Genomic DNA, 25285 nt, shown 5'->3' with positions numbered 1-25285 from the left:
ACAGCTCTGGATTGACAGTACTTCTCCATGCGCCCAATGGCCTCTTAAAGGTGGCACAGCCACCAAGGATGTCAGTCAATTCCAGGGTATCATGGCAGTAGCAAGTTGTTCGAGGAATGGCATGCGGCAAGTTGGGATTATAATCAGATAAGAGGGATGCCAGGGGGCAGGTAGGCAATTAATGAGACAAATTTGGTAAACCCACTAAGACTCATGGCAAAAACCCTTCCAAAATCTGGAATCTGGGCATTCTGGTACATGAATCACAAATCATTAATAATGCAGTTACAGCAAGTGACAAGGAAGATAAAATTGGTGAGGCCATATTGACAGTATTGTTTCCTAATTTAAGAAAGGACATAACTGCATTTGAAACAGATAAGAGAAGGTTCCCTTGTCTGATTTTTGGGGTGAGGTAATTCTTTCATAAAGAAAGATTGATCAGGCTTGGCCAGTATTCATTAGTATTCAAAAGCATGGGGAGTGACTTATTGAAGCATACTGGATCCTTAGGGTACTTCAAAAGATGAATGTTAAGATGAAGTTTCCCCTCGTAGGAGAGACTAGAAATACAGGAGTTTCCTACTTCAGAGGGACATTAAGAGAATTTTTTTCTCTTTGTGGGTCGCAAGTGTGAAGAGGAAACACAGTTAAAGTTTTGAATTCTGTGACCCTTCTTCAGAATTGGTAGTAGCTAGGAAGGGTGGTAATTATGTTGATGATGGTGAGGTGTGGTAATTGGAGGGAAATGAGTGAGCACATAGATAGAGAGGGAGCCAACAGAGAGAAAGCATAGGCAGATGAAGGGATTGTTGATCGTAAGCCAAGGGAGAGAAGAGAAAATAGAACAAAGAACTGCAAATGCTGGAGATCTGAAACAAACATAGAAATTGCTGAAGAATTCATCGGGTCTGGCAACATCTGTGAAAAGAAAACAAGAATTAATATTTCGAGTCTAGTAAGCCAATCTGATTCTGAAGACGGATACAGAAGAATTATCTTATAAGCAAAGACTGGATGGTTTGGAACTCTACCCATTGAAATTTCAAAGAACGAGAGGTAATATCATTGATAGATATTATTAAGGGGCTTGACAGGGTAAATGCTGAGAGGATGTTTCTCCTCATTGGAGAGTCTAAGATCAGAGGGCATAATCTCAGATAATAAAGGGCACCAATTTAAGACTGATATATGAGTAATTTCTTTTCTCAGACGATTGAGTCTTTTGAACTCTTTGCCACAGAAAACTGTGGGGCAGATTCCTTTACTACATTTAAGGCCGAGATAGATAGAATCTGATAATGGAATCAAGAATTATGGGGAAAAGGCAGGAACATGTATGTTAGGAATGTCACATCAGACATGATCCTATTGAATGGCAGGAACCATTTGAGAGGCCGAACAGCCTGCTATTACTTAGGATCTCTTCACAGATGTTGCCAGATCTGATTTTCTTCAGCAATTTCTGTTTCTGTGTGTTTCTGAAGAATTATGAAGAAGATTAACTGTTTTCTCTCCACAGATAAGAGGAGCTAGATAGTTGATAATGAGGACTATAAGAAGGTGAAAATGGATTAGTTGTACTGAAAACTACCCTTGTCATGACAGAATCTGGGCTGTACACGGGTGGATGATAGACATGGAAAGAGGAGTTCATGCTCTCCCAAAGACTGTACAGTCTCCAAGTGGAAGATAATAGTAAAGAAAGGCTGGATAAGCTGGGACTTTGTTCACTGGAGCATACGAGGTTGAGAGGTGACCTTACAGAGGTTTATAAAATCATGAGGGATATATATAGGTAGGGTTAATGGTAGGTGTCTTTACCCTGGGAATGAGGGATTTCAAGACTAGGCGCTATATTTTTAAGGTGACAGGAGACTCAATTAAAAAAGACATGAGAGGCAAATTTTTTATACAGAGGGTAGTTCATGTTTGGAATGAACTTCCTGAAGAAATGGTGGATGCAGGCACAGGTACAACATTTAAAAGACACTTAGGTAAGTACATGAATAGGAAAGGTTTGGAAGAATATGGGTCAAGAGCAGGCAAGTGGGACTAATTTAGTTTAGGATTATGTTTCGCATGGACTGGTTGGACCAAAGGGTCTGTTTCCTTACTGTATGACCCTATAAGATGTTGTTCCTCTAGTTTTCATTGAACCTGGCTAGGAACGTTCATTTTATTCATTCAAGGGATGTGGGCATCACTAGCTAGGCCAGCATTTACTGCCCATCCCTATCCCTCAGAGAACAAGTCAACCTGTGGGTCAGGAGTCATATGTAAGGATGATAGTTTTCTTCCTGATTGACTGACTGGCAGAAATCAGAGAGTAGGGATAGAGGGATCTTATTCAAGATAACAGCTGGTGACTAGTAGAGTTCCACAAGTGAGTGTTGGGAACACTACTACACATTAATGATCTGGATGAAGGAACTGAGGCCATTGTTGCTAAGTTTGCAGATAATACAAAAGACATGTAATGATGAGGAAATGGGGAGGCTGCAGAAGGACTTGGACATGTTAGGCAAGTAGGCAAAGAAGTGGCAGATGAAATACAGTGTGGGAAAGTGTCAGGTTATGCACTTTAATAGGAAGAATAGAGATGCAATTATTTTCTAAACAAGGTTCCAATATCTGAAGTGTAAAGAGACTTGAGAATCCTTTATCGCGAAATCCCTAAGGCCTGATCAAGTGTAATCCAGGACATTGTGGGAAGCTAGGGAAAAAATTGCAGGGCTCAATTGACAGCCACAGGTGAGATTCCAGAACACAGGAATTGCTAACATTACACCATTATTTAAGAAAGGCTGCAAAGAAAAACCAGTGAGCCTGATGTCAGTGGTGGGCAAGTTGTTGGAGGGGATTCTGAGAGACAATGTCCACATGCACTTGGAAAGGCAAGGACTGATTAGGGATGGCTTTATTCGAAGGAAATTGTGTCCCATAAACTTGACTGAGTTTTTTTAAGAGTTGACCAAGATGATAGATGAAGGCAGCGTGGTAGATGAAGGCAGAGCGATAGACATTGTCAACATGGACTCGAGCAAGACCTTCAACAGGGTTCTATGTGGTAGACTGGTTAGTAGGGTTAGATCACATGGCACCCAAAATTCAGCAAGCCAATTGGATACAAAATTGGCTTAATGGTAGGAGACAGAGAGTGGTTGTTCAGATCGGAGACCTGACCAGCAGTGTTCTATTGGAATCAGTGCTGGGTCCACTGTTGTTTTTCATTTATATAAATGATTTGGATGGGAGTATAGGAGGGATGGTTAGTAAGTTTGCGGATTACACCAATATTGGTGGTAGAGTGAACAGTGAAGAAGGTTGTCTCAGGTTACAAAAAAATCTTGATCAATTGGGTCAATGGGCTGAGCAGTGGCAGATGGAGTTTAATTTGGATAAATGTGAGGTATTGCATTTTGGAAATACAAACAAGGACCATTGGATAGTGTTTTCAAACAAAGAGACCTAGGGATTCAGGTACATAATTCTTTGAAATTTACATCAAAGGTAGACAGGGTGGTTAAGAAGGCATTTAGCATGTTTGCTTTCATTGCTCATCCGATGGTTGTACCGATGAGTGTGTTTCCATGCTGTGTGACTCCATAACTCTAACTGGGCCTATGGGCCGAGAAATGGCAGATGGAGTTTAATGCAGAGAAATGGAAGGTGTTGCACTTTGGTAAGACAAACCAGGGCAGGACTTACACAGTTAATGGTTGCGTCCTGGGGAGTGTTGTTGATCACAGAGACCTAGAGTTTGACAGGGTGGTGAAGTTGGCAGTTGGCTTCATCGGTCACAACATTGAGTATAGAGATTGGGATGTCATGTCATTGGCTGTGCAAGACATTGATAAGACCACTGAAATTGGAGTACTGCGTACAATTCTGGTCACCCTGCTATAGGTAAGATGTTATTAATCTGGGTGCAACAACGATTTACAAGGATATTACCAAGGCTGGAAGGTTTCAGTTATAAGTAGAGGCTGGATGGGCTGGTACCTTTTTCCTTAGAGCATAGGAGACTGAGGGGTGACCTTATAGAGATTTATAAAATTACGAGGAACATAGATAAGTGGAAAAGCCAAGGACTTTTCCCAAGAGTAGGGGAGTCCAGAACCAGTGGGCAAAAGGTGACAGGGTAAAGATTTAAAAGGGACCTGACAGGCAGCTTTTTCACACAGAGGGTGGTGAATATATGGAATGAGCTGCAAGAGGAAGTGGTAGAGATGAATACAAATATAACATTTAAAAGATATTTGACAGGTACATGGATAGGAAAGGTTGAGTGCAATACTGGTCAAATGAAGGAAAATCAGTTCAGTTTAGGAAATCTGGTTGGTACAAATGAATTGAGCCGAAGGGTCTGTTTACATGCTGTATGACTCTCTAAAGGTTAACACGCAAGTTAAGTTGGCAATTAGGAAGTCAAGTACAATGGTTCTGTTCATTTGAAGTGGGCTGGAATATAACTGCAGAGATGTACTGCTGAGGCTGTGTCAGTCCTTCGTGAAACCACATTATGAGGAATTTGGGGCCAGTATTAAAGGAAGGATGTGCTGGCATTGGAGGGGGTCCAGAGGAGGTTTGCAGAATGATCCCAGGATGAAGGACTTGCCAAATAAGGAGCGGTTGAGGGGGGTAGGGAGGGGGGGAGGGGGGGGGGCGAATCTCATTTAAACTTATAGAATAATGAGAGGCTTGCATAAAATGAACATGAAGAAAACAATTCCACTAGTCAGACAGACTAGAATCCAAGGGCACATCCTCAGAGTGAAGAGACGGCCATTTAGAGCTGAGATGAAGAGGAATTTCTTCAGCCAGAGGGTGGTGAATCTGTGGAACTGATTCTCACAGGGCTGAGGAGGCCAGGTGCTTTTAAGACAAATGTCAATCAGTTCTTGATTAGGAAGGAGATCAAGACTTACAGAGACAAGGAAGGAAAATGGGATTGAGAAACATATCAGTCCTGATGAAATGGTGAGCAGAGTCTAGGGGCCTCCTGTATCTTATGGTCTTCTCTCAAGGACATTAGTGGACCAGATGGGTTCTCTCAGCAATAGGCAATGGTCATCCTTAAAATCCTAATTCCAAATTCTTTAAAACTGAACTCAAGAATATTGTGTGCAATTCTGGTCTCCCTCCTTATGGAAGGATATTGTGAAACTTAAAAGAGCTCAGAAAAGATTTACAAGGATGTTGCCAGGGTTGGAGAGTTTGAGCTATCGGGACAGGCTGAATAGGTTGGGGCTGAGCTTATAGAGGTTTATAAAATCATGAGGGGCATGGATAGTGTAAATAGACAAGGTTTTTTCCCTGGGTTGGCGGAGTCCAGAACTAGAGGGCATCGGTTTGAGGGGGAAGACTTAAAAGGAACCTAAGGAGCAACTTTTTCAGACAAAGAGTGACGTGTGTATGGGATGAGCTGCCAGAGGAAATGGGGTTTTGTCCAAAACTTTGATTTTCCTGCTCCTCGGATGCTGCCTGACCTGCTGTGTTTTTCCAGCACCACACTCTCGACTCTAATCTCCAGCATCTACAGTTCTCACTTTTGTCTTGCCAGATGAAGTGGTAGAGGCTAGTAAAATTACAGCATTTAAAAGGCATCTGAACGGGTATATAAATAGAAAGATATACAGGGATATGGGCCAAGTGCTGGCAAATGGGACTGGATTAATTTAGGATATCTGGTCAGCACAGACAAGTTGACTAAAGGGTCTGTTTCCGTGCTGTACATCTCTATGACTCTAAGTTGCACCATCATGCATGGCAAGATCTGGACTGAGGTGCCCAAAACATTACTTGGGTCTCTGGTATATTAGCCTAACAATGAAGCCCTCATCCAATGTATTATCCCAACCCAGTACTTCTCGTCTTCTCTGCCATTTGGAGACCGTCCCTTAAAGTGGGGCTGATTGACGTGTAGAGTGACCAATCGGAGAGGGGGTGGGTTCTAACTGTCACCGCTAACAGCCAATCACAGAACCAAGGGGAGGTATGTGATCTTCCCATCCATTCGCGGACTCAGCGTCTGTTTCCAACGGGAGAATGAGCAGCGCTTTATCCGGAAACAATTAATAACCGCTATCCCCTACAGGTTCCAGGCCGCGAAGCGCGATGTTTAGGTGACCATACGTACGGCCCATCTTCAATCGCTCCATGCTCCGTTACCGCCGGCGACGTCTGACATCACCACGTGATGACGTAGAGCTGATGGACGTGCGAGGAGCGCGGTGACGTCACACACGAGTGTTGTGGCGCGAATCAGGGTCAGGTGGGCGGTTTTGGCGCGAAAGGGGTTTCGTCTGTTTGTCGGTGAGGAGCCGGAGAGAGATCACAATGGCGGTGAGTGATAGAGAGAGAAAAAAAGACAATGAAAGAGCAGGATGGAGTGAAGAAGAGAGAGAGGGGGGTGTTTCTAGAGGGCAGAATGGTTCTGTGAGGATGGGGTTACAGGCAGGAACACGGCGGATAAATTCCTGACTGGAAAAGGGGGGTGGTGAGGGTCTGTGGTTGTGATAAACGGCAGGACATTAGGAGGCTCAGGGATCCTGAGAGGTTATTTTGTTTTCAGTTCATGTACAGAATGGGGTGTCACTGGCCAGGCTAACATTTACCCGAAACGTCGATTTTGCCTGTCCTCGGATGCTGCCTGAATTGCTGTGCTCTTCCAGCACCACTGATCCAGAATAACATTTATTGCCCAGAGGGCCGTTAAGAGTCAGCCCAATTGCTGTGGGTCTGGAGTTACATGTAGGCCAGACCAGGCAAGGTCCACAAATGCCCGAAGGTAGCAGGGCCGGTTAGTCGGGTAGTTCAGAAAGCACATGGGACACTTTATTAGTCCAGACTTCAAATACAAGAGTTTGCAAAGTTAAAAATCACACATCACCAGGTTATAGTCCAATAGGTTTAATTGGAAGCACTCGCTTCATCAGGTGGTTGTGGAGTATAAGACGCAGAATTTATAGCAAAAGTTTATGGTGTGATGTACCTGAATTTATATGTTGAAAAAGACATGGATTATTTAAGTCTCTCATCTTTTTGAATGACCATGTTGATTTCATTTCTTTCATACATAAACTGCAAAACCTTTTTAAAAAGTTACATCCTCAAGTGAACTTCAACAGTAGATACTATGTTGGCCCAGATAATGCTTTGAAGGTGTGAGGTGCCCTGTGTGAGGCTGTCTGTGCCCAAATATTCAGACTGATTCTACTCTAAACGGATTTACAGAATCTTACATGGATTCATGTAGTTTTTGAACAAAGTAAAATGTAATTCTGCGAATACAAATTCACCCACAAACTTGTACGTGGGTGGGGTGGGGAGAGAGTTATTTTGAGTGTCTGGGAGAGTGTGTGAATGTAAAGGGGTATAAGTCTGTGTGAGTGTATGAGAGATGGTCTGTGTTAATGTAGGAGAGTGTGTGTGTATAGTGCAATGGGGTCACCTGTAGTGTGACATGAACCCAAATCCTCATGGGTCTGGTATGCACTGCCAGGGAGGGTAGTTGAGGTGGGAAATTCCTCAATCTTTTAGAAAGTACTTGGGTGAGCATTTGAAATTCCATAACATTCAAAGTTATGGGCCTAGTGCTGGAAAATGGGATAGTGTAGGTTGAGCAGTTTTTGTTGGTACAGTCTCAATGGGCTATGGGTTTGCTTCTGTACTGTATGATACTATGTAAGATGGGGAGCTTGGTCCTGCAGTCACCCACTTGCTCAAATTGTGACTTAGACCCCATTCTGCCTTGTTGCTGCAGTGCTGTGAGGCATGCAGCTATTCACCTTGTCACTGAGCCCAGGTCAGAACATTCAAGCAATTTAAATGCCAGCTATGAATATTGTAATTCATCTTGGAGGAAAACAGTTGTTATTCAGTCATTTTAAAAATCAAAAGAATTGCAGGTGCTGGCATTCAGAAACAAAACCAGGAATTGCTGAAACAATGCCCCTAAGCAGTTCTGAAGGAGGATCACTGGATCGGAAATGTTAGTTTTGCTTTCTCTCCACAGATGTTGCCAGGCCTGTTGAGCTTTCAGAGCAATTTCTAATTTTATTATTTTTCCACCCCCACCCCTGTGTTAACTGAGTTCCAGTGGTCTTGCTCATCGTCAAATTTTCAGTATCACAATAAAGTGTGACCAGAACTCTGCCAAACTCAAAGCAGATTATTTATTCACTTTGAACCAACCTTTTTCACGCAACTTATTGTGAGCTTCAATGGCTGGGCCAGCGTTTATTGCCATCCCTGGTTGCTTTTTGTGAAGGCAGTTGTGGTGAGCTGCTTTCTTGAGCTGCTGCATGTTCCATGTGGTGTAGGTACACCTGCAATGCTTTTAGGGAGGGAATTCCAGGATTTTGAGCCAGTGACATTAAATGAAAAACAATGCCTTTTCGAGTCAGTTACTTGTAGGAGCACTTGGTCAGGGGAGGGGGGATGCAACTTATCATCTGCTCAGTCCTTCTAGAACAGAGAGAACTTACAGCACAGGATCAGCCGCCTTCCCCAGCTGACCAAGGTTATGCTGATGCATGATGCTGTTCTAAACTTAATAAACTTTTGCCTCTGCACAGTCCATATCCCTCTTCCCTGCTTGTTCATATATATTTGTCAAGGTGCCTCTTAAACTTTGTTACTGTATCTGCCTCCATCACCACCTCTGGCAGCATTCTTCAGGCACTTCCTACCTCTTGCCTTTTACATCTCCATTAGACTTAAAATTTTTACCTTAAATACACATCCCCGAGTAATTGACCATTTTTACCCTGGGGAAAATAACTGTCAATTCTCCATGCCTTTCATAATTTTGAGGTTACCTGTCATCCTTCGAGGTTCAGGTGAAAACAAATCAAGCTTGTCTAATCTCTCTTCTTAGCTAATACTCCCGAAAATAGGCAACATCCTTGCAAACTACTTCTGTACTCTCCAAAAACCTTTACCTCCTTCTTGTAATGCAGTGACTAGAACTATACAAAAGTTCAAAATGTGGCCCAATGAAAGTTCTATACTGCTGCAACCTGACTTGCCAGTTTTGATCATCTATGCCCATCCAATGTACGCAGGCATGCCACACCTCTCCTTTACCATTCTATCCACTAGTGTTGCCACTTTCAGGGAAATGGACTTGTATGTCTAAATCCCTCTGTATGTTAATGCTTCCAAGGGTTCTGCCATTTACTGTATACTTCCTATATTAGACCTTCCCAAACTGCATCCCTCTTATTTGTTAGGATTAAATCCATCTGTCACTTCTCAGCCCAAGTATCCAACCAGTCTATATCTGCTGTATCCTTTTGCAATCCTCCTCAATACCGCAGTTCACCGACTCATCTTTGTCATCTGGAAACGTAGTAATCTGACTCCTTATATATATGTATTACAAAAAACATTAGTCCAAGCATTGATCTCCATGGATCTGACCACTGTTCGGATCTTCAGTCAGAAAAACTAGGGTGGCATAGTGATTAGCGCTGTTACCATAGAGCATTGGGGACCCAGATTCTGCCAACTGCTCCGGCACCCCCCCCCCCCCACTCCAATCCATAGATGTTCAGGTTAGTTGGATTAGCCATGCCTAATTGTCCATAGTGACTAGAGATTGCAGGTTAGGTGGATTAGTCGTGGTAAGTGTGGAGATAAGGGTCTGTGTGAGACATTCTTCGAGTGTCAGTACAGACTCGATGTTCCGAATGGCCTCTTCCTTCTATGTTTACTGTATCTGTCTTATCAGTTCACCATGGATCCTGTGTGACTACACATTTTGTCAACTTAACATGAAGGACTTTGTCAAGGACCTTGCTAACGTAGACACTATTTACTACATGCTGTCATCAATCAACTTCATCCATTCCTCAACAAAGTCAATCAAGTTTTTAAGACACAAACTTCACTGCTCAAACCCTGTTGCCTATTGCTCGTCAATCCATATTTTTTCCAAATTTTTGTAAATCCTATCCCTAAGAACTTTTTCCCATGATTTCCCTATCACTGACATAAGGCTGACTAGTCTGTAATTTTCCAGATTATCCCTGTTGCCCCTGTTAAACAAAGGACAAATACTGGCTGTTCTCCAGTCCTCTGGGAACTCTCCTGTGACTATAGAGGATAGAGATTTTGTACAAGACTCTAGTAATTTCTTTACCTGCCTTCCTAAGCATTCTGGGATAGATTCAGTCAGGTCCTGAGGACTTGTCAACCTTAAATGTTTTTTAAAGCACCCAACACCAATTCCCTTTTATTATTGATTTGCCCCAGCATATCAACATATCCCTCTCGAGACTCAACATTCACAATGTTCGTGTCCTTTGTGAGTACCAATTCATTAAGAATTTCACCTATTTCTGACTCCACATGTAAATTTTCCCTTTATCCTTAAGTGGACCCACCCTTTCCCCAGCTATCCTCTTGCTCCTGATATATGTGTAAAAAACATCTTGAGATTTTCCTTCATCCAGTTTTCCAGAGGCACCTTTTAGCCCTCCTAATTCCTTCTTTGATTTACTTTCTGCTGTCTCTATATTCTTCTTGGGCTGTGTCTGTCTTCAGTTTCTTAAACCTTACATATGCCTTTTTTTAGTCTTTGACTGAGCTTTCAATTTCTCTTGTCATCCAAAGTTCCCAAATCTTGCCATCCTTGTCCTTTATTTTCACAGGAACATGCAGGTCATGAGCTCTAAGCAATTGGCTCTTAAAAGATACACACATACCAGATGCAGATTTACCCTCAAAGAGCTGCCCTCCGTCTACATTCCCATGTCCCACCGAGTATTGTGGTAGCTAGGCTTCCCTAATGTAGTACTTTCACCCAAGTACTACTCTTATTCATAAAATTTACAAAGTTATGCTTTCCCCATTGAAACTTTGACACCCTGATCGTGCTTATTCCCCAATCCCAGTCTCGTATAGCCCTTCCCTAGTTAGACTATTTACATGTTGTTTCAGAAAACCTGACACACCTAACAAATTCTCCCATAACAAGCCCCTGGCACAAAATGAATCCTAGTCAATATAGGGAAAGTTAAAAATCAACCATGACAACAAATCTCTTGTTTTCACATTTTTCCATAATCTGGAAACTTGCCTATTCCTCAATCACCTGCTCACTTTGAGACACCTCTGGTACAATCCTATCAATGTGATTGCACCCTTCTTATTCTTGAGTTCTGTCTTATGGCCTCACTGGATAAGCTCTTGAAGGTGTCCTCCCCAGATAGTAATAGTGCCGGGCTTTCTTCTGGTATGTCCACTCACATTCATCCCCATTCACCTTTTGCCTGTGTTTTTGCTCCGAGTCTAGCAGGACCTCAAATTTAAAATTGTCATTCATGAAATCATATCCCTCCTCGGCTGCGCTCCTTTGTCGAGTCTTCCTAGGATCTTTGTGCTGTTCCATTTCTAGCTCTGTTTTTTCTACTTTTTCCATCCCCACCTGTGATTTCACTTCCCTGACCCTAAAGGTTTGGAATTTCCAACTTAAGCCATTTCTTTCTTTTGGATATTCCTCAAAATCTACATCAACCTATCATGTTCCTGATCACCTTTTCCTAATATTTTCTTTTGGATTACTTCTTTTAATGCTCGGGTGATGTATGTTTGCATATTTTGCTACCTCAGAGTCACATTAGTCTTTGGGTTCTAACCATTGGTGGCTGCAATAGTTTGTTGCCACTCATTGATTTGTAGTATAAAGGGATTTGTTTTAAAGGAGCCTTGAATATTTTTAAAGCAAATGTGGGTCGATTCTTGATAAACAATCAAAAATGGGAAAGGTGGTTGAGGGTAGGCAGGAATGAAGAAATCTGATCAACCATAATCTTACGGAATGGTGGATAGGATCTAGGGGCTGATTGGCATATTCTAATTCATATGCTTGCACTGGGAGTGTGAGTGTAGGTTTTGTGCTCCAATCCATCTTCTGACTCATTATCGCAAATGTACAATTCAGGGGCATCCACCTCATCACCTTGATCTATGATTTTGGAGTCGTCCTTCTCAAGCTGTATATAACCAATTGTTTTAATGTAGCTATTCAACAGGTACCTTTTGGTTCCTTGGGCACTAGGTATTTTTATATCAACCTGTTTAGAGCTATTGTGAAGCATTTCTGCAGCAGGTGGGACTTGGCCGTGGCCGCCTTAACTCAGAAAAAGTGAAGACTGCAGATGCTGGAGCTCAGAGTTGAGAGTGTGGTGCTGGTAAAGCACAGCAGATCAGGCAGCATCCGAGGAGCAGAAGAATCGACATTTCATGCATAAGCCCTTCATTCCTGATGAAGGGCTTATGTCAGAAACATCGATTCTCCTTCTTCTCAGATGCTGCCTGACCTGCTGTGCTTTTCCAGCAGTGCACACTCGCCTCTTAACTCAGATGAAGGGACATTACCATTTCACCACAAGAGCCCTTAGTCCCTTGTACCTTAAAGCTAGTTACTTAGTCATTGGCACCTGAAAAGGGTTTGGCCGAAACGATTTCAGTTGTGTCTGAGGTTCACTTTTAGATAAACCTTGTAAGTTGAGTTGACTTCTTGCACTGTGAAACATGCGATACACTAAAGATTTGGTGGAAATTTCACAGCTACTTTGGTCTGTATGAGAAGTTATAGCAATTGTGTAAACCTGTTTCCAATTATTACTTTGTCTTGCAACACACCTGTACTGGGCAGTCTTTGTTCCTTAACTTTTGGACTAGTGATTTGAGATAGAGTCACAGAGGTGTACAACACAGAAACAGGCCCTTCAGCCCAACTCATCCATGCCGACCAAATATCCCAACCCAATCTAGTCCCACCTGCCAGCACCTGGCCCATATCCCTCCAAACTTTTCCTATCCATATACCCATCCAGATGCATTTTAAATGTTGCAATTGTACTAGCCTCCACCACTTCCTCTGGCAACTTATTCCATAAACATACCACCCTCTGAGTGAAAAAGTTGCCTCTTAGGTCTCTTTTATATCTTTCACGTCTCACCCTAAACCTATGCTCTCTAGTTCTGGATTCCCCCACCACAGGGAAAAGACTTTGTCTATTTATCGTATCCATGCCTCTCATAATTTTATAAACTTTTATAAGGTCACCCCTCACCCTCCAACGCTCCAAGGAAAACAGCCCTAGTCTTTTCAACCTTTCCCTATAGCTCAAATCCTCCAACCCTGGCAACATCCTTGTAAACCTTTTCTGAACCCTTTCAAGTTTCACACCATCCTTCCGATAGGAAGGAGACCAGAATTACTCACAATATTCCAAAAGTGGCCTAACCAATATCCTGTACAGCCGCAACATGACCTCCCATCCCCTGTACTCAATACTCTGATCAATAAAGGAAAGCATAACAAACTTCACTATCCTATCCACCTGCAACTCCACTTTCAAGGAGCGATGAACCTGCACTCCAAGGTCTCTTTGTTCAGCAACAACCCCCAGGACCTTGCCATTAAGTGAATAAGTCCTGCTAAGATTTGGTTTCTAATGCAGCATCTCGCATTTATCTAGATCAAACTCCATTTGCCATTTCTCAGCCCATTGGCCCATCTGATCAAGATCCCGTTGTAATCTAAGGTGACCTTCTTCGCTGTCCACTACACCTCCAATTTTGGTGTCATCTGCAAACTTACTAACCATACCTCTTATGCTCACATCAAAATCATTTATAGAAATGATGAAAAGTAGTGGACCCAGCACCGATCCTTGTGGCACTTCACTGATCACAAGCCTCCAGTCTGAAAAACAACTCTCGACCACAACCATCTGTGTTCTAGCTTTGAGCCAGTTCTGTATCCAAATGGCGAGTTCTCCCTGTATTCCATGAGATCTAGGCTGAAAAATGTGTTGCTGGAAAAGCGCAGCAGGTCAGGCACAATCCAAGGAGCAGGAGAATCGACATTTCTGGCATAAGCCCTTCTTTTTCCATGAGATCTGACCTTGCTCACCAGTCTCCCATGGGGAACCTTGTTGAATGCCTCACTGAAGTCTATATAGGTCACATCGCCCGCTCTACCCTCATCAATCCTCTTTGTTACTTCAAAAAACACATTCAAGTTTGTGAGACATGATTTCCCATGCACAAAGTCATGTTGACTGTTCCTCATCAGTCCTTGCCTTTCCAAATACAAGTACATCCTGTCCCTCAGGATTCCCTCCAACAACCTGCCCACCACCAATGTCAGGCTCACTGGTCTTTAGTTCCCCGGCTTGTCTTTACCACCCTTCTTAAACATTGCCACCACGTTACCCAACCTCCCGTCTTCTGGCACCTCCACCTGTGACTATCGATGATCCAAATATCTCAGTAAGAGACCCAGCAATCACTTCCCTAGCTTCCCACAGAATTATAGGGCACACTTGATTAGGTCCTGGGGAGTTATCCACTTTTATGTATTTCAAGACATCCAGCACTTCCTCCTCTGTAATATGGACATTTTTCAATATGTCACTATCTATATCCCGTCATTGTATGTCTTCCATGTCCTTTTCCACAGTAAATACTGATGCAAAATGCTCGTTTAGTATCTGCCCCATCTCTTGTGGCTCCACACAAAGGCCGCCTTGCTGATCTTTGTGGGGCCCCATTCTCCCCGTGTCTGCGTGGGTTTCCTCCGGGTGCTCCGGTTTCCTCCCACAGTCCAAAAATGTGCAGGTTAGGTGAATTGACCATGCTAAATTGCCTGTAGTGTTAGGTGCAGGGGTAAAAGAAGGGGAATGGGTCTGGGTGGGTTGCGCTTCGGCGGGTCGGTATGGACTTGTTGGGCCGAAGGGCCTGTTTTCACACTGCAAGTAATCTAATCTCCTTAGTTACTCTTTTGTCCTTAATGTATTTGTAAAATCCCTTTGGATTCTCCTTAACTCTATTTGCCAAAGCTATCTCATGTCCCCTTTTTGCCCTCCTAATTTCCCTCTTAAGTATACTCCAAATTCTTTTATACTCTTCTAAGGATTCATTTGATCTATCCTGTCTATACCTTACATATGCTTCCTTCTTTCTCTTAACCAAACCCTCAACTTCTTTAAGGAGAAAGTGAGGGCTGCAGATCCGCTGCACCCGATGTGGCCTCCTTTATATTGGGGAGACAAGCTGCGTACTTGCGGAACGTTTCAGAGAACACCTCTGGGACACCCGGACCAACCAACCCAACCACCCCGTAGCCCAACACTTTAACTCCCCACCCACTCCACCAAGGACATGCAGGTCCTTGGACTCCTCCATCGCCAGACCATGGCAACACGACGGTTGGAGGAAGAGCGCCTCGTCTTCTGCCTGGGAACCCTCCAACCACAAGGGATGAACTCAGATTTCTCCAGTTTCCTCATTTCCCCTCCTCCCACCTTGTCTCAGTCAAATCCCTCGAACTCAACACCGCCTTCCTAACCTGCAATCTTCTTCCTGACCTCTCCGCCCCCACCCCACTCCGGCCTATCACCCTCACCTTGACCTCCCTCCACCTATTGCATTTCCAAGGCCCCTCCCCCAAGTCCCTCCTCCCTACCTTTTATCTTAGCCTGCTGGACACACTTTCCTCATTCCTGAAGAAGGGCTTATGCCCGAAACATCGATTCTCCTATTCCTTGGATGCTGCCTGACCTGCTGCCCTTTTCCAGCAACACATTTTCACCTCAACGTCTTTAGTCATCCAGCATTCCCTATACCTACCAGCTTTTCCTTTCATCCTAAATGGAATATACCTTCTCTGGACTCGTTGTCTCATTTCTGAAAGCTTCCCATTTTCCAGCCATCCCTTCACCTGGGAACATCTGTCCCCAATCAGCATTTCAAAGTTCTTGTCAAAATTGCCCTTCCTCCAATTCAGAGCTTCAACTTTTAGATCTGGTCTATCCTTTTCCATCACTATTTTAAAACTTTAACAGAATTATCGTCTCTGGCCCCAAAGTGCTCCCCATCTGACACCTCAGTCACCTGTCCTGCCTTATTTCCCAAGAGTAGGTACATCCATATACTGGATCAGAAAATGTTCTTGTACTCACTTAATACATTCCTCTCCGTCTAAACCCTTAACACATTGGCATCCCAGTCTATGTTTGGAAAGTTAAAATCCCTTACCATAAATATCCTATTATTCTTGCAGATAACTGAGATCTCCTTCCAAATTTATTTCTCAATTTCCCTCTGACTATTGGGTCTATAATACAATCCCAATAAGGTGATCATCCCTTACTTATTTCTCAGTTCCACCCAGATAACTTTCCTGGATATATTTCTGGGAATATCCTCCCTAAGTACAGCTGTAATGCTATCCCTTATCAAAAACGCCATTCCCCCTTCTCTCTTGTCTCCCTTACTGTCCTTCCTGTAGCATTTGTATCCTGGAACATTAAGCTGCCAGTCCTGTCCATCCCTGAGCCATGTTCCTGTAATTGCTATGCTATCTTAGTCCCATGTTCCTAACCATGCCCTGAGTTCATCAGCCTTCCCTGTTAGGCCTCTTGCATTGAAATAAATGCAGTTTAATTTATCAGTCCGACCTTGTTCTCTGCTTTGTACCTGACTGTTTGTTTGACTCGCCTTTGTTCTCAACTGTTCCGGTCTCAGATTGTTTTAAATCCTCCCGAGCAGCTCTCGCAAATTTCCCTGCCAGTATATTAGTCCCCTTCCAATTTAGGTGCAATCTGTCTTTCTTGTAGATGTCCCTTCTATCCGAAAAGAGATTCCAATTATCCAAAAATGTGAATCCTTCTGCCGTACACCAATATGTACAATGACTTCCTGCTGGTCCGTCTCTCCCTTGAGAACATTATGCACCCTCACTGAGACATCCTTGATCCTGGCACCAAGGAAGCAACACACCATTCTGATTTTTTGCTGCTGGCCTCCGACATCTGTCTGTACCTCGAACTAGAGAGTCTCCTAACACAATCAATCGCTTGGAACCCAGCGTACCTTTTATTACATTAGAACCAGTCTCAATACCAGAAACTTTGCTGTTCGTGCTATGTACTCCTGAGTGTCCATCACCCTGTACGTTTTCCAAAACCGCATACTTGTTTGAAATGGGGATAGCCACAGAAGATACCTGCCTATCTCTCGTACCTTTCCTGGAGTTAACCCATCTATGTGACTGTACCTGAGACTTTCCCCTCTTTCTATAACTGCCACCCATCACATCCCCTTGCTCTTGTAAATTCCTCATTGCCTCTAACTGCCTCTCCAACTGAGATACTTTACCCAGCCTAGTGGATAAATTATTAGAAAATGAAGTGCTCTGAGTTTATGATTTTCCTATTTTGTCTCCTCTTTTTCCTCCCTTATCACCTCCAATTTAGGATTCTTCTGAGTCATTCACCATGGCAACTAGCCCCAATCGAACCCCTCGGCGTGGAGATGCTTTAACGTCCAGCCCAGGAAGAGACCTCCCCCCTTTTGAAGATGAGTCAGAAGGATTGCTGGGTACTGATGTGCTGGCTGAGGAGGAAGAGGATGGAGAGGATCTGATGGGAGATGATCTGGAACGGTCAGTAATGATCACAGCATGACAAATACTCTTCCACCTGGCTTTTGTTCCATATTTCTAGAAGATGGATTGCCAGCAAATATAAGTGTCCACCAGGAAAAATTTGTAGGAAAGAGTTGTAGCTTCAAAATTATGACATCACTTGAACCCTGCTCTGATTGTGGATTTGGAAATGTGAAGCAACTTTGTTCAGCTGTGACTGTCAATTGATTTGATGAGAAAGAGAACAAATTTGTGTTTCATGTCTCAGTGTAATTGTGGAAAATTGTTATTTGTTGTCATGCATCAACAACAGTGACTAAGCACGCCATATGTTGTTGGCAACTGAAAATGTTAGTCTCTCAATACATACAGTGAAGGTTTCTTTTTAAGTCTGTCGTTTAAAGGACAGTGGACATACAAAATCTGTCTAATTTGAATCTGGTTAAGAAATTATCAGTGTTAAGAGAATTGGAAACTTCACCTAAAATGGCATTATAACATGGTGTTAGGTCTTAAAACTTGGGGGATCATTACTTACTTGTACCATTGTGGATTTCTCAAAGGCCCACATGTGTCTTCTACTTTGCTGCAGTCAGTTTTGAGCAAAGGTCTTGCATTTAATCTGGCTAATGTTACACATCATTTTATGTGCACCCAGTGATGTTGAAGCATGTTTTTAATCAATTTTGTCCAGATTTTTAACTTGTCTTTGAAACCAGATTGCAGAAGTGAAAAGCCCATGTTGAATTCATTTTTCTCTTTTCTCTTCTGCCTTCAAAAACTGCCTACTTTTATAAGCGATGTCCCCTTTTGCATGTTTTATTTCCCCACATTGATAACTGAATACTATACTGTGTATTCCCATTTTCAGAGACTACCTTGCCATTCCGGAACTAGATGTCTATGAGCGGGAAGGTATAGATGATGAGGAGGACCTGGAGGAGATGACTGCTAGCCAACGAGCAGAAGCTGAGAGGCAAATGCGAAGGAGAGACCATGCTGAGGGTTTACGCCAAGGCCGTATGAGAATAGATCTCCTATATGGTGAGTGCCAGTCCTCTGAATTGTGCATAAAACAACTGTTAGGTTAGATTGACGGCAACTGGTTAATTCTTCAAGTTTAACTACTTGTTCTCATTGTATTTTTGTTCCTCTATTTTTCACTCTCGAGGATTTAGTGCAGTTGATGAAATGGCTGGACTTTTTTCCCCAAAAAGAAACACCCTTGCAGAAGTAGTCCATTAGGCTGTGCTTACCATCCAGAAAAAGGCATTTAATGCCCCTTCGCAGCTTTCAGAAACTGCTCATCACTCACCAGGTTCAACGGAGGGGAAAACCATCTCAGAACAATAATGTTGAACAGAATTAAGTCATTTTGGCTAATGTGGATTAATTAAAGAAAGCCAGCACACGTGATAGGTTATATATTTAACTGACGTATTTGAGTGTTTTGACAGAGTAACGGGGTTATTGAGGGTAATGCTGTTGATGCAGTGTATGTTTCCTTTCAAAACGCACTTAACAAAATGCCACATAACAATATAATTTTGTCAACTAACGTTTACTGCCTAAGATATTTAAGGGGCAGTGATGATGGCAAAATCATGAGGAACATCCTTGGTCGATTCTGCGGTGGGTAGCCTTACCCCTCTGCTGGTTGGCAAAATGGGAAGTTCTTGATATGCAATCTTGAGTTGTTGCAGAACCAGAACTTCTGGTTTGGAATTTTCTGGTATAACAATGGCGTTGTTAATGTGTAATATGAAAGTGAGAATTTGTATTTACTTAATCTCTTTCAGAATCTTGGCTTGCCTCAAAGCACTTCACAGCCACTGAAATATTTTCAACATGTAGTTGCTGCTACAATGTAGGGAAATGTGAAAAACAATTTGTGCACAGCATGTCCCTATAAACAGCAGTATGAGAATAACTACAAAATGAGCAGAAGAGCTACTCCATTCTTTTTTGCATACTGCTATTGATTGAGAGGGCAGAAAGGACCTCAGATTAACATCTATCTGAGAGATTACACTACTGATGGTGGAATACTGCACTAGAGTATCAGGTTAATTTCAATATTTAATTTCTTTGGATTTAACCAGCAGTGGTAAAATCATTGCCGCATGGAAGATCCCGATTTGGTTTAGAGTAAATGTGGTTCTGGAGAGCTTCAATAAATTTTCAAGCACAGAGATCTGTCAAAAATTGCACGTGAAAGGGAGATATGGCCTGGGTAAACATATTGTAGATATACCTCTCTTGTTTCAGAGAGTGATGATGAGGATGAAGAACGGCCAGCAAGAAAGCGCCGGCTTGCAGAGCGAGCAGCAGACGGGGCAGCCGAGGATGAGGAGGAGGTGAGTTTGATGCTGTTGTATTATAGGAAAATGACAAAGTGGGAAAGATCTATTCCTTCCGATTTGGTGTTTCTTTCATCATATTACCTGCACACCTTTATCCACTGTGTAATCTCCTAGGACAGGAAAAAGAAAAGCAGATTTAGTTTTAAATTATGACCTAAGCAACTGAGTATTTTGATGAATTACTTAATCCTGCTAAAACAGTAAGATTAATCGACTAAGAATGTATTGTTAAAATCCAGTGGTAGTATGAGTCACTGATGTTTCGCAGACTCCACAGCAGAAATTGATTTGCAAGTCTCAGCACCAGGGAATCTAGCAAGTTTGTGTTAGGTTTATTGCTTTCTTATAACTCAGTGCTTGATTTTGTGCCATCTCTACAATGCTGCAGTGCACTGGTGTATGTACACACTGCAGGAAGGGAAATTGATTGTCCTTTGGAGCTACCAGTTATATAGTTGCAGTGGGGCATGTGGCAGTTTCTGATCTTGACTGGTGCATAGTTTTAAGAAGTGGGGGGACTATTTTAAGGAGGATGTATGACACATGCTTTTATGCAAACAGTGATAGGTGCTTGAAACGTGCAGCCAGAGAAAATGATGGAAGCAGATACAGTACCAAAGTTTAGGAAGGCATTGGATGGACACGTGAAAAGACAGGGAATAGTGGATACAGACCATGTGCAGGCAAATGGGATTAGTTTAGATTGGCAGCATGTTTGCCACACACAGTAGTTCAAAGAGTCTGTTCTGTTAGATGCGTTCTCTCTACACTTGCTGTGAGATCAGCTGAGTTTTTCCAGCGTTCTGCCTTTATTTCAGATTTTCAGCATCAGCAATATTTTGCTCTTATTGTACATATGTAGCCAATTTCTTAATATTTTTCACTTTTTCTTTCCGCTGCTATTCCTTCTGGTGCAGATGATTGAAAGTATTGAGAATCTGGAAGACATGAAAGGTCACTCTGTCAGGGAATGGGTCTCCATGGCAGCGCCCAGGCTGGAAATCTACCACCGTTTCAAGAATTTCCTGAGGACCCATGTCAATGAGCATGGGCACAATGTTTTTAAGGAGAAAATTAGTGACATGTGCAAAGGTTAGTAGAAGCGTTGGTGGGACGGGAACATTAGCATTTACATGAACCAGTCTAGATCAAATCTGTCAAAGCTTTGAAGCACCTGGAGCAATGCTTGTGAAACCGAAATTGAATAATAGAATTAACTGTCCACATAGGGGGGAATGTATGCTGTTTGTATTATGTAACTATCTTTCCATAACTGCAAATTCTGAATGGATAATTGATTGGATGTCAATGGGGCATGATTAGATTCTCTCTTGCTAATGATGGCCATTGCCTGACACTTGTCTGGCATGAATGTTACTTACCACTTGTCAGCCCAAACCTGGATATTATCAGGTTTTGGTCCATTTGGACATGTATCTAAGAATCACACATGGAATAGAGACTCTACTTAAGTAGATTTAATTTATCGCAATTTGCACCCTTCATGAAATACACAATGTAGAAACACAACTCAAACTTAAAGTTGTGCATCATAGAACCAAATTCTCAATGTTAACAAAATGTCAAGCTTTGGAGCAGAGTATATAATGGCGTTCTGAAATGACAATCCCAATGCTTGACAGATCTTCAGCTTATGCTATCTTTAGCACTAATACATCACAGGGACCTGGGTTCAATTCCAGCCTTGGGTGATTGTGTGAGTTTGCACACTCTCCATCTGCATGGGCTTCTTCCCACAGTCCAGGGATGTGAATGGTAAAAATCCCATGCGGTGTTCCAGGGATGGAGGAGGGCTGGGATGCTTTACTGAAGATTATTGCAGACTCTGTGGGCTAAATGGCCTCTTTCTGCACTATAGAGATTCTGTGATTCTAGTCATAATATGGCTGTGTACTTGCAGAGAACAGAGAGAGTCTGGTGGTTAATTATGAAGACTTGGCTGCTAGAGAGCACGTGTTGGCCTACTTTCTGCCTGAGGCCCCAGCAGAAATGTTGAAGATATTTGACGAAGCAGCCAAAGAGGTGGTCCTCTCCATGTACCCAAAGTATGACCGGATTGCAAAGGAGATTCACATCAGAATTTCCAGCCTGCCTCTTGTTGAGGAGCTCCGATCACTCAGGTATTGCTTTGCAGTAAATTTGCACTATTGTTCTTTAAAGATCTTGTTTATTTCGTGTTTTGAATTTGTTTTTTATTATGTTGTTTAAATATTTAATGACTCAGCAACCACAGTTCCCTGGATTGATGCAACAGTAGATACTGAATTTTGCGGCTTTTTCTAAAAGCAGGTACACAAATGATGAGTCAAGTGGTCTCCCCACAAGCTGTATTGTTCCAAAAACAAAAGTTTCAGTATGACTGTCAATGTCAAGCTCCTCGAGGTCAAGTATAACGTTGCTGCATGTCAAAGTTAAACCTCACCCTATCAGATTTATTATGTGCTGTATTTTTGGTGCTGACCTCCACTTTCAATAAGTGGGGAGTCAGAAGAGCAGGAGTCGTAGTCTTTTACATACATATTTTGATTTTTTTATATATTCATGTAAAACTTCAACTCAAATTTCTCATATTCTAAGGAACTTTATTTATTTATTTATTTATCTGATCCCATTTGGGTTTGTTACAAGACTTAAGATGCAGTTGTTTCAATCAAGGATGTGTACTTTAGTCATTTGGTTTAGAATTTGTGTATTTTCAGTTTTAAGTAAGAAAAAATGATTTTTTTTATCGCAACATCGTTCAGCATCAGTTTGATATTTCTTTCGTCTCCTGCCAGTCAATTCTTTTTTTCCCGCCACCTCACTCCACAACTTATTTCAGTTAATACGTGTTGTCACAGTCCCTTGATAGCTGACAGAGGGGCGTCCATGACCCCTGGTGAAAATAGGACGTTTCCCCTAGCTGATGAGTTTAGCACCAGCAGGTATGCCCTTTCAGAATATGGAGTAGATTGTTTAAAAAGAGATAAAAAGGAAGTTCTTCACTTGTAATTGTGAATCTTTGGCATTCTTTACCCTATGGAAGCTTAATCTTCAAGTCTGTTTAAGAACACAATCAGTAGTTTCTGGATACTAATGATATCGAGGATTATGGGGCAGGTGTAGGGAAAGTAATGTTGAGGTAAATATAAGCTATGATTTAGTTGAATGGTCGAGCAGGTTCAAAGGAACGAGTGATCGTCACTTGCTGCATTGGTCTCGTCTAGATTGAAGGTGGTTCTAGATTTGAAGGGATGCTGGCTCCAGAAAACATTTCTGATTGAGCTATCAAATTAATCCCTCTATGCAGTTCTTTCCCCAAAGCCCTGCAACAAAAAGGTGTGGTGGTCCATTGATACTTCGAACCTGGCTGTACCTTTTAATCATAATCAGTCTGTGGTTGATACGTGACTCCACTTCCCTTCTGGTTCCACAGCTCTTGGAGTCCAGAAGTCTATCAATTTCTGCCTTCAATGTATTTAATGATTCAGCAACCGCAGCTCCTTGGATTGGAGAATTCTGGATATAATTAAACATCTGGGTAGGCTGGGATGTTTTTGACTGGAGCCCAGGAGGTTGGGATGTGACCGTACAGAGGTTTATATTATCATGAGGTGTTTAGATAAGGTGAATGGCAGGTGTCTTTTCCCTAGGGTGGGGGTTTTTCAATATTGGGGGCAAATTTTTTAAGGTGCGAGGAAAAGATTTTAAAAGAACATGGGGCAATTTATTTTACATTGTTTCGTTGGTGGAATGAACTTTCAGTATCCTCTCCATATCTTCTCTGCCAAGCTATCCCAGAATCTTGGAGTTTCAGTAAGATAACATATCATTCTTCTGAACTTCAGAGAGTTTAACTCCAATCTTTCCTCGAAGGACAACAACTCCGCTCCATTTTTATTTTAAAAGTTACCACTAAATTTGTGTCCACAATCTTTAAGCAGTGCATTCCAGATTGTAATTTGTTGAATTAAAACTATCTAATCATGACTTGGTTCTTTAGCCAGTTACCTTAAATATGTGACTTGTCTGCCAGTGGAAACAGTGTCTCACTAGCTACACTGTTAAATGTCTTCATAACCTTGAAAACCTATGACAGTATCTCTTTGCTTAACCTAGGATTGCTAAAGAGAAGGTTATGTTGTTTCTGTTAGGCACTCCAACTGAGGACTAATCAATTATTTGAAAGTTTAGCATAAATCTATTGTGCTCGGTCATTTAGTATTTTTGTTTTGGAACAGCCTTGCTGAAATGTCCTACTACTTTCAAAGTCCCACTTAATTCTTCTTAGATATTTTTCTAATGAATACGAACCTAATGTTCAAAGATGTTATTACTGGAGGAGGAGGTACTTGAATCCAGGCCCCTTGACTCCAAAGTAGGTGCAATCCCACTGCCCTACATGAGCCCCTAACTTGATTTTTTTTTTAATGTAACCTTTTTTTTAAGCAACTTGTTCAGAGATGTACTTCATTCTTTTTATTACAGGCAGCTTCATTTGAATCAGCTGATCAGGACAAGTGGCGTGGTTACCAGTTCTACAGGAGTCCTCCCGCAGCTTAGCATGATCAAGTACAACTGTAACAAGTGCAGCTTCATCCTGGGTCCATTCTTCCAATCCCAGAACCAGGAAGTGAAGCCAGGCTCTTGTCCTGAGTGTCAATCTGCAGGGCCATTTGAAATCAACATGGAGGAAGTATGTAGATGTGGTTCTTTGGAAAATTCAGATTTGTACTGCATACAGTGTCTCTTGTAATTTACTCTACCGGGTAGCATGCACAGCTGGTATGATGTTATCCTGTATCACTATTTGCTTTTAAAATGAAGAGAATGGTGTTTAATTTACAATACAAAAGCAAACAGTGTTTGTTTAGAATTTAAATAAGCCTCCTCCCATTGCATTTCATCTCATGTTATCCAAGTAACCTGTTGCTTTCACCCTTTGTTTAACATCAAACAATCTATTGAGCCAAAGGTTATTAACATGAAATGTTATCTTCTTTTTCTTTTATGCTGAGCCTGCTGAGTGTTTCCAGTATTTTCTATTTTTGTTTAATTTTATTAAAGGTGCTGCTGACAATGCAGACTCACGACAAGTGGCCCACAACGAGTAGTCGAGGTGACAAGCATGCATGTGTCTAAGGGACAACAAGCTAAACACTCGGTGGGGTGTGTGTACAATGAATAGATACTTTTGGGGTGGGGGTAGGAGAAGATGAACCTGATGAGCTTCTCAAAAGCTGAGTCACAGAGCTGTACACATGGAAACAGACCCTTTGGTCCAACTTGTCCTTGCTGACCAACTATACTAAAGTAATGCCATTTGCCAGCATTTGGTCCATATCCCCTTAAATTTTTGTATTTAAACACCCATCCAGATATTTTAAATGTTGTAATTGTACCAGCCTGCACTGCTTCCTTTGGCAGCTCATTCCATACACACACCACCACCGTGTGAAGCCATTGCCCT

At 42.2% G+C, this 25285-nt stretch overlaps 1 protein-coding gene across 2 annotated transcripts in view; it reads left to right on the top strand.

Annotated features, from left to right (window-relative positions):
- The first annotated feature begins 6158 nt into the window (after nucleotides 1-6158).
- The window catches only part of mcm2 (minichromosome maintenance complex component 2), a 44117-nt gene continuing 24990 nt past the window's right edge, over nucleotides 6159-25285 (top strand). Inside the window, exons 1-7 of one of the 2 annotated variants that reach the window (XM_043707602.2) lie at nucleotides 6159-6348; nucleotides 17283-17470; nucleotides 18324-18496; nucleotides 19721-19809; nucleotides 20733-20907; nucleotides 21737-21956; nucleotides 24304-24511. In XM_043707602.2, coding sequence (XP_043563537.1) covers nucleotides 6343-6348; nucleotides 17283-17470; nucleotides 18324-18496; nucleotides 19721-19809; nucleotides 20733-20907; nucleotides 21737-21956; nucleotides 24304-24511 — 1059 coding nt within the window. In that variant the 5' untranslated portion in view covers nucleotides 6159-6342. Of the gene's footprint in view, nucleotides 6349-17282; nucleotides 17471-17931; nucleotides 18061-18323; nucleotides 18497-19720; nucleotides 19810-20732; nucleotides 20908-21736; nucleotides 21957-24303; nucleotides 24512-25285 lie in introns of those variants that run through there. The other variant, XM_087994063.1, reaches the window with a different exon arrangement.

Source organism: Chiloscyllium plagiosum, unplaced genomic scaffold (assembly GCF_037043375.1).
Source record: "Chiloscyllium plagiosum isolate Xiang-an unplaced genomic scaffold, Cpla_swu_hap1 HiC_scaffold_14, whole genome shotgun sequence".
Taxonomy (NCBI): Eukaryota; Metazoa; Chordata; class Chondrichthyes; order Orectolobiformes; family Hemiscylliidae; genus Chiloscyllium; species Chiloscyllium plagiosum.
Note: the sequence above shows the minus strand (reverse complement) of the source record. Positions and strands in the feature narration are given on the sequence as shown.